The sequence below is a fragment of the Aulonocara stuartgranti genome (genome assembly GCF_965226115.1).
Source record: "Aulonocara stuartgranti genome assembly, chromosome: 8".
NCBI classification, from domain to species: Eukaryota; Metazoa; Chordata; class Actinopteri; order Cichliformes; family Cichlidae; genus Aulonocara; species Aulonocara stuartgranti.
In genome coordinates, this window is record NC_138959.1 from 7248875 (window position 1) to 7269330 (window position 20456).

A 20456-nucleotide genomic window follows, 5' to 3' on the forward strand; every position below is an offset into this window, starting at 1 on the left:
CCTTGTTTGTACTATTATGTTGTTTTTATGTTTTTCTTCTGTCTTTATTGCTCCAGGTAGAATGATAAATATTGTATAGTATATAGCCGTGGGACTTACCTTCACTGCAGTATGCATTGTACTTTTTATGTTGGTATGAGGTTTTTTAAAATTAAAAGATTTCCTTTAATTTTGGGGTGACAAAACTGAAAAAAAATTATTTTCCCCCAATGCAGAATCGACTATCTAACATGCTTTTTTCCTTTTTTGATCAGTTCCTGATGGAGTCTCATACATCATCATTGTATCGTCAATATTGTTTCTTATATCTTCACTGTTTCCACTTAATGGAGGACAAGATAGCTTGAATGTAAAAAAACAAAACTCAAAAAAGATGAAGCAGAAAGAGGCAGAGTAAATGAAAGGTCAGATTGGGCCACACTGTAGTTGCAGAAGCTGCAACGTGTCCACAGTTAAAGCAGACTGCTTTGTGGACTTGCCAGATTTTTTTTCTCGCTCTCTCTTTCCCTCCTTCTCCATCTCTAACATCATGGGATGTCCTATGTTTTTGGGGAATGGGAGCTTTTGAAACAGAAACATGGATGTTTTCAAACTGTGTCAATCTTTCTTATTGGTTTTGCTAATGCCAACAAAACACCAAATCTGTAAGCAATGTTATTGGTGATTGAGGAAGAGTTAAGATAATTAGGGGAAACATAATGGGTTATAATATGTTAATATTTTGTGAAGGCATCAAACTTGCAGTTACTTATACTTGTAACTGGATTTAATAAATCTATGTAAAATACTTTATTTGAATATGAACACATATGTTCTGTACACACAGAACACTGGTGTAATCTGCAGTGTCCTGCAGATGCTTGATACTCGAAAGTGTTTAGGCCCCAAGAATAAAGAAATGGACCATAAGACCATAAAATGAATTCTTTTCAGCTTAAGTTTGAATAAATTTACTTGAATTGAATACATTTACATATACATACACAAAATGTTTCTCTACAAACATGTAAGGAGTCCCAAAATATCCTGTTTAATCTTGTTACTCTTCGTGCGTAAATTACGCAAACTTCTCTTCGGCTGAATTCCTCAAACATTGCGTTGAACCCTTTACATATATAAAATAAATAAATAAAATAAAACTCCCGTCATGAAATAAAACTGTGAAAAAGAACTCAACTTCCTGCACATCTGAAAGCAAACAGCTGCTCAGCATATCGATGAACACGGGAAAGACAAAACGCCTCAACACGAGTGTCAATTAAGAAAATCCACGGAGCGTTAAGAAGATAAAACACGTCTGCGCGGTGGAGAGCCTGCGTGTAAATGATGCCTTTCATCATCATCCACGTTTGAGCTGAAACGTGAACTTGTTTGACATGTTCTAAGACGGCCCATCTCTCTGATGAAGGAGGGCCTCTGACTTGAACATGTACAAGTTATCTGCTGCGCACAGGACCTCCCCAAAAGTTTAGGCATATAAAAGCCAAGTTAACTCATTTGTTTAGGCAGTAGGGAGTTTCTGCTAGGGTCTGGATTGGAGTTACACACAGACCGGACCCTACCGTGTATGAGTGGTGTCTGAGGAGATAGAGGATTCCCCTTTTCCGCAAAGAATCTACATGTCTAATATTTAGACATGTTCAGCTTTGTGGATATTCGGTTAGCGCTTTTGCTCAGCGCAACAGTGCTTTTGGCGAGAGGTCAAGGCGAGGATGATAGTAAGTATCACTTTCAAACATTGATTTGAGTTGTTTTTGGAGCGTTGGCACCCTCAGGATGTGGATAGCCAGCAAAGGATGCTGAGCAGTTTGCTGGTGCTGATCGTCCTCTGCGGGATACCCGACTCCAGTGGGCAGACATGGTGAAAGTTGTTACACAGTGAGGCGCTTTGGTGGTTTCTTTGGAGACTTGGAAGCGAGTAGGAATTTATAGACTGGATTTTTTCCATTATTGACTGCTCCTTTCACTGGCATGCAGATACATGCTCAGTGTGCGTCCTCCTGCTGGAGTGCAAACCTGAAGGGAGCAGCTGCATTGTGTCTGATGCGCAGTGACAGGACAATGGTTCCATGAGATCTGAAGCAAATTTAGATAGGCGAATGAGTCTGATAAAACAAATCGTTTATATCTGTTTTGTCTGGAAAGCAGTCTTCTCTAGTTTTATAAGTTTGCGTTCTAGCTGATAAGCATGCGTCAAAGCCTGTAAGACTTGATCTTTAATCAACAGTTCACCAAAAACGCATCAAGAGAGAGCAGACAGAATTAATTTTGGTAATCAAGTGTGAGAAATTACTGTTTCAGTTGAAAAGGCAAAACTTCATGTCTAATGTCTAAGAAGCACACCGAATTAAACGTTTTTTCAGGCTGTGTAAAACTGGACACGGTTACCTGAAAAAAAGCGAGAATGGAAAAATCGCTTAAGTCTGACGTCGACCGTTAAAAACGCCAGTCTAGACGTCAATTAATCACCAAAGCAGCCTGGGCGCGGAAGGTGGTTTTTTTGCAGGGTAACAGCGCCGCTTTGTGGCAAATACTGGAACTGTGCATTCATCCTCCCATTTCTCTGGCCCAACCTCATATCCACTGCCAGACATCTGCGTAGGCCCCACGAAAGTTTCCGTTCAGCGTTATAATCAAATGTTTCAGGAGGGAACATCTACATAGGACAGTTGGACAAGACCATTACTACCCCTTATCTCTCTGCAGCCAGAATTTCTATATTTGACAGGCTCAAATTATATGTAGTTCCTGTAGATGTGCCTGGATGTTAGACTTTATTACATGCTCCTTTCCTGATCACACATCAGTCACCAAACACACAGTTTTCTAAGGTCAATAACAGCCCACAGTTTTTATATAAAATATGCCAGCTTTGTGTTTGTGTTATTTAGAGTCTGGTCTACGTGGTACTAGCTCCCTTGATCTCTTATATGAATTTGATACAGTCTTTAAGCAAAAGCCCATCCACCATAATGTACACCTGTGCAGGTGTAGCAATTCCAAACTATCCAATCTAAACACAAATTAGTTGTACTAACTTCTAGAACTTATGTTCTCATCACATTATCGCCTAACTCATCGTGATTTTCTTGTCTCAGGAACATTTGGCAGCTGCACATTAGATGGACAGTTGTACAACGACAAGGATGTATGGAAACCAGAACCCTGCCAGATCTGCGTCTGCGACAGCGGAACCGTCATGTGCGACGAGGTGATCTGTGAGGACACATCCGACTGCGCCGATCCCATTATTCCAGACGGAGAGTGCTGCCCTATCTGCCCTGATGGTACTGCTCACCAATTCCGAGCTTTATTTAGCTTTTTGGCACCACCCACTTTCCCTTTTGCTCCATCTTTGACCAGCCATGGCTTTCTGCCCTCAAAAGGACTCAATGCCCTTGGCCTTCCTGCCTGCCTATCTGCCTGCTTGTTTAAGGATTTTTCATTCAGAACCGAATCATTTTGGATTACGTTTTGATCCCTAAATTTTTAAATGTGAATTCTTTTAACAATGGATTATCCCTGCTCTTTGGCAAAGTTTGGCAATGATTATATAATTTCCCATTCAGTCCACATATGCAGTGAAAGTAGAGGGTTCTGCTGAACTTATACCTACTTTCCTATTTTTTCCACTGCAAAACTTACTTAGCAGTAACGTTTTAGATTGGGTTGGAGTTGATAATTATGAGAAATCCAGCATTTCATGGATGATTCAGCCTTCACTCACAAGTAACTACAGACAACTTATTGCTTACAGTTACCCATCACTTTCGCCTTTTCCATTATCTTTAAATATGAATAAATGTGTCTCCTATGAACATTAAAGAGGTGCTGACATTTTTTTTCTGTTTGTTTCCAGTTCCAGATTATCCTGAGGTACCTTTCCCTTTTGATGATGATTATTTTTATTAGTCTTATTATTATTATATCTAATTATGTTGTATATGAATTAGCATAACTCCAGTTTTCTGTCTGTCCATAGCCAACTTCCGATGGACCCATTGGCCCCAAGGGAGACCCGGTAGGTGCTGCATTATTTAAATTATTAAAAACATTCATACTATTGAAGACATCTTCTGTTTGTCTGTCAGTACAAGTGACAGATAAGTTTTTTACATATATATATATGTATATATATATATATATATATATATATATATATATATATATATATATATATATATATGGCCATTTGTCTGTTTAAAACTGACAAAGGGTCTGTTTATCTCTTTCAGAAATATGGTTTTCTTCTGAAATGTGTTGAAACAAAGATGGTTGTTTTTTGCTGTTCTCATGAGACATAATAATATTTTATTCAGCTTTAGTTCCAAATCTTTTGAATCACCATAATTGGTGCATAACAGGTGGCTGGTTGTGTTTGTTTTTAGAAGGAGGATGTTTTGTTTCCTATATTCTTGTCTAGCTAAAAATGTCAAAATAGACACAATCACTATGCATCAGCTAAGTGAGCCCTCACAAACTGATTTGATGAACTGATTTTCTGATGAAGCTGCTTGTTACTGATGACCTTTGATAATTAGGTCAGAAGGTCAAAAGGTCATTGCAAACTTCACAAGTGATTAAAGACAAATTGGAGGAGGAGGAGAAACATTAGGGCCAACTTTGAAGCTTTTTTAAGTACTTAAAACTACATCTGCATCACTTCTTTATATTGTAAGATCCTTTATATTTGCTATTAAGCTTTGTGAAATTAAGAAAAATAATTGAAATAACTAGCCCTGAATATTGCTAATTAATCTTTTTCCCCCAGGGTCCTCCTGGTTATCCTGGCGGTAATGGAATCCCTGGCGATCCTGGCCCACCTGGCCCCCCTGGCCCCCCTGGCCCCCCTGGCCTTGGCGGAGTAAGTATCATCGCATCAGAACATCCAAGACAGGGACTGAGTTTTGTTGATGACAAATGAGACCCATCTCATTTTCCATGTTACTTCTGCTATCTGGCATGGATTGTCTTCAGTTCTATACTGAACGCCAATTTAATAATCAAGGTGCTGAAGATTTCACTTCAAAGCTGGGACAGTTCCTCCATGTGTATTTCAGCACTGAGAGTACTGACAGCTCCCTTCTCCTCACATTAATGTCTCAAAGTGAAGAGTGCTCGAAGTTTATCTAGTGACCTGAACTGATACATAAAAGGATTCTTACTATTTTAAAATCTCCATGTTTGAATAGATCACATTGATTTCCATACAGAACATCCTATTCCTACCTTAGAAAACGAGTCTTTACACTATAGGGTGTGTGTTAGCAAGTGACTATGTAACATACAACAGTGACCTAACAGTAGGGGGGAAGATGGTGTGCTGTGCAAAGTTTTTCATGCTCTTCTATTGTCTTCCACTACAGTAACTGTACCTTGAGGTGTTTGGTGATTAACTCTTTGTGTGCTCCTCCCACAGAACTTCTCTCCTCAATATTCTGACCCCTCAAAATCTAGTGGCCCACCTGTTCCTGGCCCAATAGTAAGTAGGTTTTATCTCTCTCAAAATACCCTCATTTGATAATTATGTATAGGTGCAAGTATTTATTGGCTTCTTCTCTGCCTTCGTCAATAGGGTCCTATGGGTCCCCGTGGTCCTCCTGGATCTTCCGGCCCCCCTGTAAGTATTTCTCTATTAAATAAATGGTAGTCCAAGTATTCCATGCATTTGTAAAACCATGCAATTACAATAGGCCAGAGATTTCTTCCCTACATGTTTTCTTGCTTTAGATGTAAAACAGGAAAATGAATACTTTAAAGAAGCTATTACACTGAAATGTTTCTCTCGTTGTCCCTCAGGGTCCTCAGGGTTTCACTGGACCTCCTGGAGAGCCTGGTGAGCCCGGAGCTTCTGTGAGTATACATGACGTTCTACTAAACCTCTACCTTCCCTTGTTTTGTCTGTGCCTTTTTCCAGTTCGAGCTAGTGTAAAAGTTGGTTGTGAACCCCAGAAAGTCTTTAGACAGAATACTTCCTGTATTCATTCTACTTCCTGTTTTAATCACTGACCTACTGACACAAATCACTTTTTTCATGCCAACCAATTCCCTGTGCTGTACCTAGAGCAGCACAGAGCATATTCAGACACTTGCTTAAAATAGTCAGCAGTGTGTTTTGCTAATCCAGTAATTTATTGGTGTTTTTAGGGTCCAATGGGTTCTCGTGGTCCTGCTGGTCCCCCTGGAAAGAACGGAGATGATGTAAGTGATCTATTGAGAATTTTATTTCATGTCTATGCTTGTTTGCTGGGACACTTCATACAGAAATGTCATGCCTAGCTAACTGGGACACATAACTAATATTGGTTCACTTAAAATAGTGAATATGCTATTCTTTTAAATGTGTTGAGGTCTGTAATTGCTTTTGTTGATTGTTTGTTTGCACGAGCTTACTTCATATTCCTCATCGCGTCTCTGTGTGTTTACAACAGGGTGAGGCTGGCAAACCTGGACGCCCCGGTGAGCGCGGAGCTGCTGGACCTCAGGTGAGTGGTTCCCACTAGGGCAAAGGTCAGGAGATGGTAGGCCAAAAATGAAACCTAAACTGAGAAAAGCTGTTATTCAGCATGTATGTAGGGGCAAACAAGTTGTTGTGAAATATATTCATTTCCACATATTTATCCATTATGTTTAGTTTTCCAGGCCTCATTGTGCTACCTTCCAAATGCAGTCGAAGTTATTCACATCGTTCTTCTTTTTCTCATCTAGGGTGCTCGTGGATTCCCTGGCACCCCTGGACTTCCAGGCATCAAGGGACACAGAGTGAGTCTGAATAGTAATAAAAAGAAAAAAAAATCACTTTTAAACAGTTATGAGTGGTGATTGAGTTTAAAATGCTCGCTAATTTTCTTTGTAGGGCTTCAGCGGTCTAGATGGAGCCAAGGGAGACTCTGGACCTGCTGGCCCTAAGGTAAGATTTCACAATGATTGCATTTCATTGTGAAATGATATTAATCTGCATCTTTATAAAACCACAATTTAAAGCTGATCTCTTGTCTTTTTCCTGTATTTGTTTACAGGGAGAGCCTGGCGCTTCTGGTGAGAATGGTATCCCCGGTGCCATGGTATGTTTTTGCTCCCATTAATCAAGTTGTTGACATATGAATCATTTTAAGGATTAAACACTGTTTTGTAATAACAGTTCAGATTAGATGCAGCACTGCCATTTTTTCCAACGCATATCTTCAAAAACTAGGCCAAACCTTCTTGTGACCTTGGTTTGTTTTTGTCTTTTCTAGGGTGCTCGTGGTCTTCCCGGAGAGAGAGGCCGCCCTGGAGCTCCCGGCCCTGCTGTAAGCACTTTTCCTCTCCTTAGTCACTTATTAAAAGACCCATAATTACTACTGAAAAACAACACAAAAGCTGGGAGATTGTTGTGTTCTTCTCTCATGTTTCGTGTCTTACTATTGGTTGGATCTGAAAATATTGGATGTAATCTCTTCTCTCCTCTGCAGGGTGCTCGTGGTAATGATGGCAACACCGGTCCTGCTGGTCCTCCTGTAAGTACTGAATTTTGCATTGTTCATTTCAAATTCATTCGAGACTATAATTTAGATCTGTCCACAAAATGCTTTAGTAAGAGATTCATACCATAAACGAAGGGATTCTTCCTCAGCTTTCCAATCAATTTATTACAATGTTTGTGGCTCAGCATTGTGTCTTAATATGCTCTATATTAAATTTCAGGGACCTACTGGATCTGCTGGCCCCTCTGGATTCCCTGGCGGTGCTGGTGCTAAGGTAAGTCACCCAAAAGAGTTCAAGAGTACATATGATATCATAATAGCTTTCCTGATTGACCTTTATATTTATAACCATTAGATAATGTTGACAGTAAAGCTCTCTCAAGTCTAATCTCAAAATTTAGGTAGCCAAGGAAAGCTTTGGAGAACCATGACAATATTTTAGCTTATTATCCCCTTAATCCCTCACTAGGTGTCTCATCAACTCCCCAAGTATTAGTAGCTTATTAGTAGAACATTACAGGGACTCTGTGTGATTATGCCTTGTTTGGACTTAAAATGAGCAAACTTCCTGGTAAGAATTGTGTAGAAGCTACATACATCTAACTCAAGAAACACAGAATTTCCCAAAATGAGAAATTTGTGTCCAATGTCATGCATCTCTCCTCTCCCATGAGAAAGGTCTCGGCTTAACCCACTTCAATCTTTTCTTACACATCTGGTCTGTAAAGCTCTTTGAATGCCTAAAGCTTCTTGGCACTGGTCAGATTTCACCCTCAGGCCATTTGAATTACAATATACTCCAAGGTTAGCATGGATTGTAGCCTATTACCCAAGCAGTAAAATTGCTAATAGCGTATTTAGCCTAATACTGTATACTTCAGGTGAACAGTCTAACCACCAGATGGCATCAGTAGGCTTCTAATGGCACGTTAATCTCTGGTGCCTCTCCTTCCTGATGCCATTACCGAAGGAGCTATTTTAAATATCCTGTAACTTTCACCTACTATGATGTCACAAATTCCTGATTTATTTTAGGAATAAAGAGGAGGAGAATAAAAAAAACAGTCATGATGACAGAACAATCATGCAGTTTGAAGTTTCTTTCTAGATAAATCACTTTAGGATTATTGTGGGGACAGTTATGTCTCTAAAAACACACATTATTTGTGCTCAAATTCCTTCATAAATAATATTGTTAGGTGCATGTGTTACGCTCAAAATACATTTTATTTTCCACTTGTATAGCTAAGAGCAATACACCATAGCTTTGATAGAAAATTGCCTGTCTTTTGAGTGATATTTAGTGTGTATATAATATTTAATCTTTAAATTATGTTTCTGATGTTCAGTGTGGTCTCCTTCTCCTTTATCAGAGCACAGACATAATATTGGCGGTGCAGATTTATGAAATATTTTTGTCTTTGTGCACAGGGAGAGACTGGTGCTCCAGGAGGCCGTGGATCTGAGGGACCCCAGGGAGCACGTGGTGAGCCTGGTAACCCCGGACCTGCTGGACCCGCTGGACCTGCTGTGAGTAGATGCTCAACTTACACATACCATCATGTCTATCTCAGATGTTATAATAAAAAAACACTGAACAATTTCAACATTTTATATTATTCCTCTTTTAACAGGGTGCTCCTGGATCTGATGGTTCCGCTGGCTCTAAGGGTGCTCCTGTAAGTATCATTTACAATGATTACATTTATTCCATTTCAGTCCTGCACATGAAGTGTGCTTACACCCCACATTTTCCATCTGTAGGGTGCTGCTGGTATTGCTGGTGCTCCTGGCTTCCCCGGTAGTCGTGGTCCTGCTGGAGCTCAGGGAGCTGTTGGTTCTCCTGGCCCTAAGGGTAACAATGTGCGTTGGCAATTGATTTAGTGTTTTTTAATGTTTTTGTCATTATTTTATAGATCCTAGATTACCTGATAGCTAAATAAAATGTGTATGCTTCTGCCAACAGGGTGACCCTGGTCCCTCTGGTCCTAAGGGAGAGCCTGGTGCCAAGGGAGAGCCTGTAAGTTTCAAAATACAATGATCCTGAACAGTTTCCACTGCATCTTGCCAAGATAATAAATTCATGCTTGGTTTAATGAAATTTCCTTTCTTTTGCAGGGACCCGCTGGAGTTCAGGGACTTGCTGGCCCCTCTGGTGAGGAGGGAAAGAGAGGAGCTCGTGGAGAGCCTGGTGGTGCTGGACCCCGTGGACCCCCTGGAGAGCGTGTATGTTTGTCCCTCTTTATCTTCGACCATGTGAAATTGTGTGCCTTATGGAAAACAGCATTAAAATAGCCAACACTCTCACCATCACTCATTATGTTTTAATTGAAAATGTCCATGTTGAAACCCTTTGATTTCTTTTTCTACAAAGTGTTCTGAAATTGCAGTGTGCTAAATTCCCATGGGGATTCATCTTAGTAGTTGGAGCCCAGCACCTACTTCCCTTTTAATGACTTGGTCGGTGTCTCTGTTCTTCCATTAGGGTGCCCCTGGTGCTCGTGGTTTCCCTGGTGCTGATGGAGGTGCTGGTGGCAAGGTGAGTTAGTCAACTAAAATCACTTAGCCACCTTACTCCAACTTATTCAAACCTATCAGAATAGCTAAACAAGCCATTACTGATCATTTAAGTCATAAATTGTATCCAGTATCACAGCTTCTAGATCTTTTATTAACTTATATTACAGGGTGCCCCAGGTGAGCGTGGTTCCCCTGGCCCAATGGGAGCTCAGGGAGTCACTGGTGAGTCTGGAAGCCCTGGTGCTCCTGGTGCCCCTGGACTGAAGGTTAGCACGATGATGTACTTCTTCAAATGCAACATTTCTGTGATGTTTTGGTCATGAATTTTACACATTAACTGTTCTCCTCAGGGTATGACTGGTAGCCCTGGAAGCCCTGGACCTGATGGCAAAGCTGGACCTGCTGTAAGTATTGAGCATCAAATAAACATATGTTATATGTTACATCACTCTTAGAACTTCATTTTTTGTTTTGTTTTTTTTATATCTAGGGTTCTCCTGGACAAGATGGTCGCCCTGGACCTCCTGGCCCCGGTGGATCCAGAGGACAGCCTGGAGTTATGGGATTCCCCGGACCCAAGGGAGCTTCTGTGAGTTTACAGAGCTTTTCTGCTCATTGTCTTTCCAGATGTCATGGATGTGATTTTTCTTTTTAGCCCATAGAAATTAGTTTAAATAGAAATAATAGAGCAGAATTTCCCCATGTGGCAGATATAAATATGCACTTATTTCTTTTTACTAGGGTGATGGTGGTAAACCTGGTGAGAGAGGTGCAACTGGACCTGCTGGCGCTGTTGTAAGTAATTATACTTTTCCCACTTAAACAGTCACTTAAAACAAGTTCCACCATTAAAGACTGTATATATTAATATAATAGTGGAAACAGAGTGTAACAGTCGAGCATTTGGCTGTTTTTAATCACAGGGTGCTCCAGGCAAAGACGGTGATGTTGGTGCTCCTGGACCTTCTGGCCCCGGTGTATGTATCTTATCTGCATTATTAAACAGAAATTATGTTTGCATAGCATTTGAGTAGTTTGATGTATCAGAGGACAGAAGCCATAGTTGTATCTTTTATGTGGCTGACATGGATGCTTATGGTGAATCAGAGTTTGCATTGTATCATTTTGTTCTCGTCTTTTTGTTTAGGGACCTGCTGGAGAGAAAGGAGAGCAGGGACCCGCTGGACCTCCTGGATTCCAGGTGGGCTTTAGACATTATTCCAACAGCCACAGCACTCTCATATCTATTGTTGTGTTATAACGTCAGTTGATAACCCTAAAACATTGTACCTTTCATCCCTGTGCAGGGACTTCCTGGACCCCAAGGTTCTACTGGTGAGACTGGCAAGCCTGGTGAGCAGGTATGTAGTCAGTTACAAAGGACACACTAGAACCAGCTTTCCCCCCTTCTGTCTTCATGTTGACACAGTAAGTCAGACGTCATAACCCTCTCCCTTCTCCTTCTTTTATTCAGGGTGCTCCTGGTGAGGCAGGACCTTCTGGCCCATTTGGACCAAGAGTGAGTATCCCCTCTGTTGCAGAAGCAAAACATTTTCAGCTCCTGTGGTAGACATCAACTTACTGGCAAAACATTTTGTGGCTGATGAGTTCCTTCTTTCCTTCAGGGTGACAGAGGATTCCCTGGTGAGCGTGGTGGAATTGGAATTGCTGGCCCAACCGGACCCCGTGGTGCTCCTGGACCCGCTGGTAACGATGGACCTAAGGTAGGTCAGAAAAACGTCTAAACGATGAAGAAACTTTACTGATTTGGCATTTGAGATTCCTTTTTTTTTCTTGCTGTGTGTCAAATCCAGTCCATTTTTTGAAATGGCACAGAAATAAAATTGAAAAATCTACCTGATGTCAAGTTGTAAACCACCAAAAACTAAACACATATTTACTCAGGTATGTTTCTACTCCCAGCTTTTCTCAGAAAACAAGGAGAGCAAACTATTCAGTATTTCTGCCCTTTGTTTTTAAGTTCTTCTTTTATAGTATAAACCAGCCTGCCTGGACATTTAAACGACACATTCATTAAAAATCAGATGTTCAGAGTGGATATGGCACCAAGAATAATCATATTTATATAAAGACTTAAAAGTAGCAAGCAAGTTATTTATGTTGCAAAGGAACTGTAAGGTTTTCAGTTCAGAAATGTTTGTCACAGTCCTATTTATTTGCATTTTAAAGATAGAGGACACATTTTTCAACCCAGACCTCACCTGGATCGCATATAAAAATGATCTAGTGTTTGTAGCTGCTGTGCAACACTATTAAACCATCACAAAACTCATATGTTAAAAACACACTCCTGTATATCGTAGATTAGTTTGCAGGTCTGTTTTTATCACTACATATTTGATTGGTAGATCCTTATGCAGGGTTCCTGTTGCAGCCCCAATCTTCTCCTGGGATTAAACTAGGGATCTTTTGCCTGTTAGGTAAAGGTGTAACCCGCCACACTATAAAGCCAATAGATTTTACCTCCTCTGTACTTGTAAAAAGGTAATTTTAGCATTTTGTATGTATATTCTTTCATTTCAAGAATAAACAATAATATATTTAGAGCATATAGAGCAAGCTTTCTGCTTCAACATGTTGTCATTAGTCTATGGCTTCACATGCTTAAGGTTTAAAGAAACTGCTAAACATAAATGTGTACAAGCAAAACAGTAGCAGTAAAGGTGTTTTTTTTCATCCACAGGTGACTTTGTGGACAATTTATATTTGCTTTTATGACAGAAACAACCTGAGCTTCAGATTCAACAGAGAGCAATATCAGAGATCCAGAAAAACACATTAACACCCATCACCTGGTGGTAATCAGCCTGTAATGTCACGCCTGTAAAGATAATTCTTCACTTTAGTTTTGCAGGTTTGAGTGCAAAACTAATTAACCCATGAGTTAGAGAAACTAGAAAATGCTGCAAAACAACAAATGTCTCAAGACTAAAATCACTGGGCATTGGTGCAAATAACTAAAATAAGATTTAGGACCAGCAAAATTCTCCTTTTCTTAAACTCATTGTGCTTATCATAACAGAAACAAATCTACCAACATGGTTCATTTGTTGAGCTCCAGTGACCTGTATTAGCTGGATAACAATGTGAGTCTTCCTGTTTTTGTGTGCACCCAGGGAGAGCCTGGTGCTGCCGGTGCCCCCGGTGGTTTGGGATCCCCCGGTATGCAGGGAATGCCTGGTGAACGTGGAGCCGCTGGTCTCCCCGGTGCCAGAGGAGAGAATGTGAGTATCACACCAATCCCATTTGTATAAAGAAAAAGGCGTGCACAGTTCGATTTTCTCATCATTAAATTTTTTTAAGCTCAGTGAAGATAAAATATCTTATGTATTATACCTGTTATATCATGTGAAATCTTATATCATGTTTTCCCAATATTTAATAAAGATTTAATTACTCTAGAAATGTTGTAATGATTCAAATAACTGTAGCTGTGTAATTTTTATATCAACACAAGTAACTTTTTGTAACCTTTCTCTTTTTAGGGTGAGGCTGGTGGCAAGGGAGCTGATGGTGCCCCTGGCAAAGATGGCCCACGTGGTCTGACCGGTCCTATTGGAGTCCCCGGACCTCCCGGTGCTCAGGGTGAGAAGGTGAGATTGGACAAAAAATTGGTTTTGGCCTTCAAATATTAGCTGTTCGAGTTTAATAATTTTACAGGACCTTTTCTTCATTCAATTTTCATGTCTGGAGTGAAATTTGTTAGTAGTCTTACAACATTTTTACCCACACTTACAGTATGCATAAGTCAATGTCATAATTATATGAAACATGATGAATAGCAGGCCACATTAATGCAATATTAAAAGATAATAAGACCAACCATGAGTTAAATAGAAATTCAGTGCTTTACTTAATTTTGGCTTTAATGTGGATTATCTGCAAGTGTCATTGATCATAAAATACGTGATTGGGATTAGCAACCAATGTGCCTACTGACCTCCTTTTTTCTCCTTCACCTCTGGTTTTAGGGTGAGCCTGGTGCTGTTGGAGTTGCTGGACCTAGTGGTCCTCGTGGTTCCCCTGTAAGTTCTTTTCTAAACTCAAAATCAGATTAAAACCTGGGGAAAAACAATCAAAATATTTATAACTCTGATATGCACATTATTATGACTGAATGACCTTTCTTTATTACTTCAACAGGGTGACCGTGGTGAGCACGGACCTCCTGGAGCTGCCGGATTTGCTGGACCTCCTGTAAGCCCCTTTTTTTTCACTAATTTAGATGCTTAAAAAAAAAGTCACATTTGTTGACTTTGGATAACATTTGAGACGCAAAAAAAGCCATGCATTGATGCATTTCTTCTTTTCATCTCCAACCTCAGGGTGCTGATGGTCAGCCTGGTGCTAAGGGCGAGAGTGGTGACAGTGGACCCAAGGGAGATGCTGGTCCTCCTGGACCTACCGGACCTGCTGGAGCTGCTGGTCCTCAGGTAGATTGACCTTCATTGTGATTTGTAGTATACATCTGGTGAATATATAGTAAATGGAATAGAATAAATGGAATAAAATGTTCTGGGGGGTTTTGCACCGTAGATTCATTATTGTGTTCATAAGAAATTGCATATACTGTTTACATAAACATTCATATTTTTCCTATTTTAATTAGCATTGTTGGTATTAGATGCCTCACTTGCAAATATTTCCGTCAACAGGGACCTGCTGGAGCTCCTGGACCCAAAGGTGCTCGTGGTAGTGTTGGTTCCCCTGTAAGTATTCATTCATATTTTTCTTTTGACACTCTGACTTACAAACTCAATGAGATTATTTGTAGTTACAGTTGCTTATGTGTTTTAAAGCTTCATTGATCACGTATTTGGTTTGGTTGTGTGTCTTGCTAGGGTGCTACTGGTTTCCCTGGACCTGCTGGAAGAGTTGGACCCCCTGGCCCTGCTGTGAGTTTCTGATCATTTTTAGTGCGATCTATCTATGTTATATTGGAACAGCAATCAGTGATTTTTATGTTACCATAACATTGTATGTTGTTTCCAGGGAGCTGCTGGAGCCCCTGGACCCGGAGGACCTACTGGCAAAGATGGAGCAAGGGGAGCTCGTGGTGAGACTGGCCCTGCTGGCCGCCCTGGTGAGGCTGGTGCTGCTGGACCCCCAGGACCTAGTGGCGAGAAAGGATCTGCTGGTTCTGATGGAGCCCCTGTAAGTCACTGTTACCCTTTTGGTCCATAATAGATATTCTATGTGTTTTTTGAAAGTCTAAAACATAACTAACCATTATTTCCTTATGTGCAGGGTGCCCCTGGTATCCCTGGACCCCAAGGTATTGCTGGACAGCGTGGTATTGTAGGTCTCCCTGGACAGCGTGGAGAGCGTGGTTTCGGTGGTCTGCCTGGACCATCTGTGAGTTTGTGTCTGAAATCCTTTATGTCTGCTTATATAGGGGGTTCTGTGTAGGGGACAATACAGTGAGCTCAACCAGAAGATGAAAAAAAAAACTTAGACTACTTGGTTCATTTTCTTGAGTCTGTTAATTACATCACTTAAAACATGACAGATCAAAGTAACAGCATGCATTTGTTGTGATAAACACACATTATATATAATACACTTATCCAATTAAATTATTAGGTCAAATATATTTTGGAGTCTATATTGTCATGCTCTGCCCTTTTGACCTGTAACCTTCAGCATTTGTTTGGACACAACTTTTTGTAATGCATTGTCGAATACTGAGGCTAAAGGAATAATAACTAGTACTGCAAAGAGCAAACTCACTATGAAATATATAATTAGTAGCAAAGAAATTTGGACACATACAATGTTAAATAAACCATCCTTGTGTAAGGACATGGCAATATTACAATATTCCTTGGGAAATATTCCACAGTTTTCCTTTTGTCCATCTGACATCACACAGACTAAAGGTGAAAGACCAGCTAATATCTGATTTGATCACATTGGACATTTGGGTTCTCATATGCGTCTCTCTCTCTGGGTGGTGCTTAGAAAGGTTCAGCTCTGCAAAGAGCATCCACAGGAATCTAGAGGACTGACTTCTTATGCACTTTCTTTAGGGTGAGCCTGGAAAGCAGGGACCATCTGGACCTGTCGGTGAGCGCGGACCCCCTGGACCTGCTGGACCCCCTGGACTGTCTGGTCCAACTGGAGAGGCTGGCCGTGAGGTAAGAAGTCCCTTTTTTCTGTACTTTAACCATTAATTGGGCTAATCGGGCTACTCAGGTAGTACAATTAAAAATGCACTCACAATTCCCACAAATTCAGTTTCGCTGGCGAACATCTTTACTGCTTTACTTCCACAGGGATCTCCTGGTCATGATGGTGCACCTGGTCGTGATGGTCCTTCTGGCCCTAAGGTAACCCTATTTAACTTGGCTAATTTGATAATATTGACATGCATGAAACTATCTTCTCACTGGAAATGTGCACTCATAGGGAGACCGTGGTGAGACTGGCTTGGGTGGTCCCCCTGGACCTCCTGGTGCTCCTGGAGCTCCTGGAGGAGTTGGCCCCTCTGGCAAAACTGGTGACCGTGGAGAGAGTGTAAGTCCACTTTGTAGCTACCTTGAGCACATTTAAACAAAATGAACACACTTGTGATTTTTTCTGAATTCATATGTTCATATCTTTCTTTCCTTTAGGGTCCCTCTGGTCCTGCTGGTCCCTCTGGCCCTGCTGGTGCTCGTGGTCCTTCTGTACGTTTTTCATTGTATAATATGTATTATTAATATGAAACGTAAATTTTACATATTCAAGAAGACTGATTACTGTCTAATGATGAGATGGCATCTGGATCTTCTTTTTCTTTTATTCAGGGTCCAGCTGGTGCTAAGGGAGACAGAGGAGAGGCTGGTGAAGCTGGAGAGAGAGGCCACAAGGGACACAGAGGATTCACTGGTGCATCTGGTCTGCCCGGACCTTCTGTGAGTAACAGTTACCACATTAGCACTTTGGAAGAAATAAAAACTTTGTGCTGATAGCTGCATTTATCCTGTTACCCACAGCTGGATTTGCATTTAAGATTCAGGTGGATATTTACTGGAGTTTATTAAGGTCTTATAAACAGTTGCTAGTTACATCCATCATCAAGTTTTATAAAATACAACATTAATCAGTCTCACTTTTTAAAATTGACTTATGGACTTATTAAACTTGATTTTATCACATTTTCTATATTCTACTATATTTTGTTATACCATAGTTCATGTTAGCATCCTCATCTGTCTCTAGGGACCCCCTGGAGAGAGAGGCCCTGCTGGTGCTTCTGGACCCGCTGGACCTAGAGTAAGTACTACTGTTAACAGACACAAAACTTTCTTTATTTAAAGTTTTCCTTCAAATTTGTCAATCAGTTCAAGGCAAAAGGTGATCATTTGGTTTTCCTCCACAGGGACCTTCTGGATCAAACGGTGCCTCTGGTAAGGATGGTGTGAACGGTTTGCCTGGACCCATTGGACCTCCTGGACCCCGTGGTCGCAATGGAGAGATGGGACCTGCTGTAAGTTGAGCAATTATCATTACTTTATCCATATTCTTACACCTTCAGACAAGTTAAGCAACCCCTGGTGTCTCAAAACAGGGACCTCCTGGACCTCCCGGACCTGCTGGACCTCCTGGACCTCCCGGCAGTGGAATTGAGTTCATCAGCCAGCCTGTTCAGGAGAAGGCCCCTGATCCCCTGCGTGGTGGCCACTACCGCGCTGATGATCCTAATGTCATGCGCGATCGTGACATGGAGGTTGACACCACCCTTAAGACCCTGACACAGAAGGTTGAGAAGATCCGCAGCCCAGACGGTACCCAGAAGAGCCCAGCCCGCATGTGCCGTGATCTGAGGATGTGCCACCCTGAGTGGAAGAGCGGTGAGCGCAGATCAATTCTCTGACACAGCCTTTAGATAAAGTATAACACGAGGGTGAGCTCAGCGTGAGACTTTCTTTTTTTGATGTCCCTGTATTACAGGCATGTACTGGATTGATCCCAACCAGGGCTCTCCTCTGGATGCCGTCAAGGTCCACTGCAACATGGAGACTGGTGAGACTTGTGTCTACCCCAGCGAGTCCACCATCCCCATGAAGAACTGGTACCTCAGCAAGAACATCAGAGAGAAGAAGCACGTCTGGTTCAGCGAGTCCATGACCGGTGGATTCCAGGTGAGAAAACAGAGCAAATGAACAAACCTGGACAGTATTCATGCTTTACTATTAGGCCTGTGACACTATGCGTGCTTCTATTCTCTCCGTCACGCAGTTCCAGTATGGCAGCGATGGAGCTGATCTCGAGGATGTCAACATCCAGATGACTTTCATGCGCCTGATGTCTAACCAGGCCTCTCAGAACGTTACATACCACTGCAAGAACAGCATCGCCTACATGGATTCTGCCACCGGCAACCTGAAGAAGGCTCTGCTTCTCCAGGGATCCAACGACGTCGAGATCAGAGCGGAGGGCAACAGCCGCTTCACATACAGTGTCAGCGAGGATGGCTGCACGGTGAGTTTGCTCTCTCTTTGCCCCAGGGCTAAACTTACACAGGATCCAAGTATAAGAAAAGAGAAACTAATCTCTTACAATGTCTCCTTTCTGTTTCTCTCTACAGTCACACACTGGCACATGGGGCAAGACAGTCATTGACTACAAGACATCAAAAACATCCCGCCTGCCCATCATTGACATTGCTCCTATGGATGTTGGTGCACCTGATCAGGAATTTGGCGTCCAAGTTGGCCCTGTTTGCTTCTTGTAAAAATGAAAGAAATATGGACATGACATTGTTGTTTTTTTTTCTAGCAGTCATCTCTAAATCCTCTTTCTATGCATTCATTTGGCTGCCATTGGTCCACATGCTTAAAACCACTCTACTGAAGACAGTGTTTGTGTCTTTCCAATCATGAGAAGTTTTTTTTGGGACTGCTACTTCAAACGAAACCAACTACGAGGACACTTTAAAAAGAATCTTTTGTTTTCACTGGCAACAAGAAAATAATATATGCTTGTGTAAAATTTCCCCCCGGAGATTAAGACAAACAAAAAAAACAACAACCCAGATCTGCACATGCAATGAAACACAGGTGACTTTTGCCATTTTCTACCACTGCAGAAGGACATTGAAAACAACAAATGATATGTACCATTTTTCTGGTGTTAAATAAATTGTAAAAAGTGTGAAGTGTCTTCTTGTTCTAAATTAATGAGAAAAACACCTGAACGCTTAGCAGACAAAGCAAACACCAGCAAAAGAGCAAGACTAAAAAGCTCACCTTCATTGCAAAATCTAGATGGCTACCTCATAACAAGACATCACCCCCACTTTTTGCTATGTCACACACCACAAGTCTATTGGGGGAAACACTAAAACCATTCAAAGGTGCTATTACCGATTCAATGAGGTCCAGCTAGTGGTGTTTGATGGTGAAACTCACACTGTCGTACTGGAATCATTGCCACTTAATGCCTGCAGAACCTTTGGTGCTACTAAATTGACTCCTTGTCTTGTTGTCTATGCAGTGCAATTGTTTTCTTCTTAAGTGTTGGTTTGATAACAGAGGTCCTCTGAAAAAGTGATCACTGCAATTGTATTGCATGCAAATATGTCTGGTTCAATATCATTTTCCCTGCCCATGTGTTCAGTGTTGATCTTTCTGTCTGTTTGCCCCTGTGGAAAACTCCTCTTTACTAAAAAAACAAAAACCAAACAGCACACATCTCCCACCCTGTTGTTTATGTTGTTTGTTGATGTCTTTCTTGCGAAGGGTTTCTTAAAAAAGAATTTGAAGCAGACCCACTTTCATGGTTTAAAAGAGAGATTCTGTACTTATTTTGTACATGTATAATAAATCAAGATGTTTTTAATTATTTTGGGTGCTGAAATAAAGCATGTGAAGTGGTCTACTCAGTGGCAGAGTTTTCACTGTCCTGTTTTGCAACTGTTGTGAAACTGAGGTTTTAGAGAAGATAGCTCACGCTGAAGCTGTTTTTTGGGATTTTTTTAGAGAGCTAGGTCTCTGGCCGAGAGATACAGAAGCAATTTTGTCCATGTGTTTAGAAATCAACTGTTCCACAACAGTTGCACTGACTACTTTTTGTTAAGCAGCAGTGAAAACAAGGCCAATATACCAAACTCTAGCCTTTTTTTGTGCCTAAAAAAGTTATTGGCTCCTTAGCTAAATTTCTTAAGAAACCAAACCTAAAATACTGCAAAATGCAGTTTGAATTATCAGTGAAGCAGCCGTAGTTGTTTCCTTGTCACACTGAAAAACAAGGAGCTAACTTTGCAGAAATGAATGCTTGTCTCAGAAGAGAAAACGCCCATACCAAATGAAGATACACCACCAGCGACTCCTTCTGGATGTCTAATGCAACAACGGCTGCTTCCTGCAGGCAAAGCACAGAAGCAAACTGGAATGAAAATTACTGCTGCAGTGCACTGCAAAGCTGCTATTATTTGCAGGCTTCATAGGCTTTCATCCTGCAAAA

The 20456-nt window shown here is 41.1% G+C and overlaps 1 protein-coding gene across 1 annotated transcript; it reads left to right on the forward strand.

The window, feature by feature from the left end:
- The first annotated feature begins 1500 nt into the window (after positions 1-1500).
- On the forward strand, positions 1501-19145 carry col1a1b (collagen, type I, alpha 1b). The gene is made up of 51 exons (XM_082544467.1): positions 1501-1718; positions 3099-3287; positions 3860-3876; positions 3983-4021; positions 4772-4864; positions 5420-5482; positions 5576-5620; positions 5800-5853; positions 6148-6201; positions 6432-6485; positions 6709-6762; positions 6857-6910; positions 7020-7064; positions 7239-7292; positions 7455-7499; positions 7687-7740; positions 8898-8996; positions 9101-9145; positions 9231-9329; positions 9433-9486; positions 9585-9692; positions 9952-10005; positions 10154-10252; positions 10337-10390; positions 10477-10575; positions 10728-10781; positions 10910-10963; positions 11134-11187; positions 11294-11347; positions 11461-11505; positions 11612-11710; positions 13124-13231; positions 13493-13600; positions 13979-14032; positions 14151-14204; positions 14333-14440; positions 14663-14716; positions 14849-14902; positions 15000-15161; positions 15255-15362; positions 16037-16144; positions 16283-16336; positions 16416-16523; positions 16622-16675; positions 16796-16903; positions 17211-17264; positions 17371-17478; positions 17560-17842; positions 17943-18133; positions 18231-18473; positions 18580-19145. Exons 1-51 carry the CDS (start codon positions 1637-1639, stop codon positions 18724-18726), a joined length of 4335 nt encoding a protein of 1444 aa, XP_082400593.1. The 5' UTR covers positions 1501-1636; the 3' UTR covers positions 18727-19145.
- Positions 19146-20456: the final 1311 nt, after the last annotated feature.

Excerpts from the sequence above, each read along its gene's own strand:
- col1a1b (XM_082544467.1), top strand. The coding sequence starts at position 1,637 with ATGTTCAGCTTTGTGGATATTCGGTTAGCGCTTTTGCTCAGCGCAACA. Across the intron at positions 11,188-11,293 it reads CTGGACCTCCTGGATTCCAG|GGACTTCCTGGACCCCAAGG; the intron begins GTGGGCTTTAGA and ends ATCCCTGTGCAG. Across the intron at positions 14,033-14,150 it reads GTGGTCCTCGTGGTTCCCCT|GGTGACCGTGGTGAGCACGG; the intron begins GTAAGTTCTTTT and ends TTACTTCAACAG.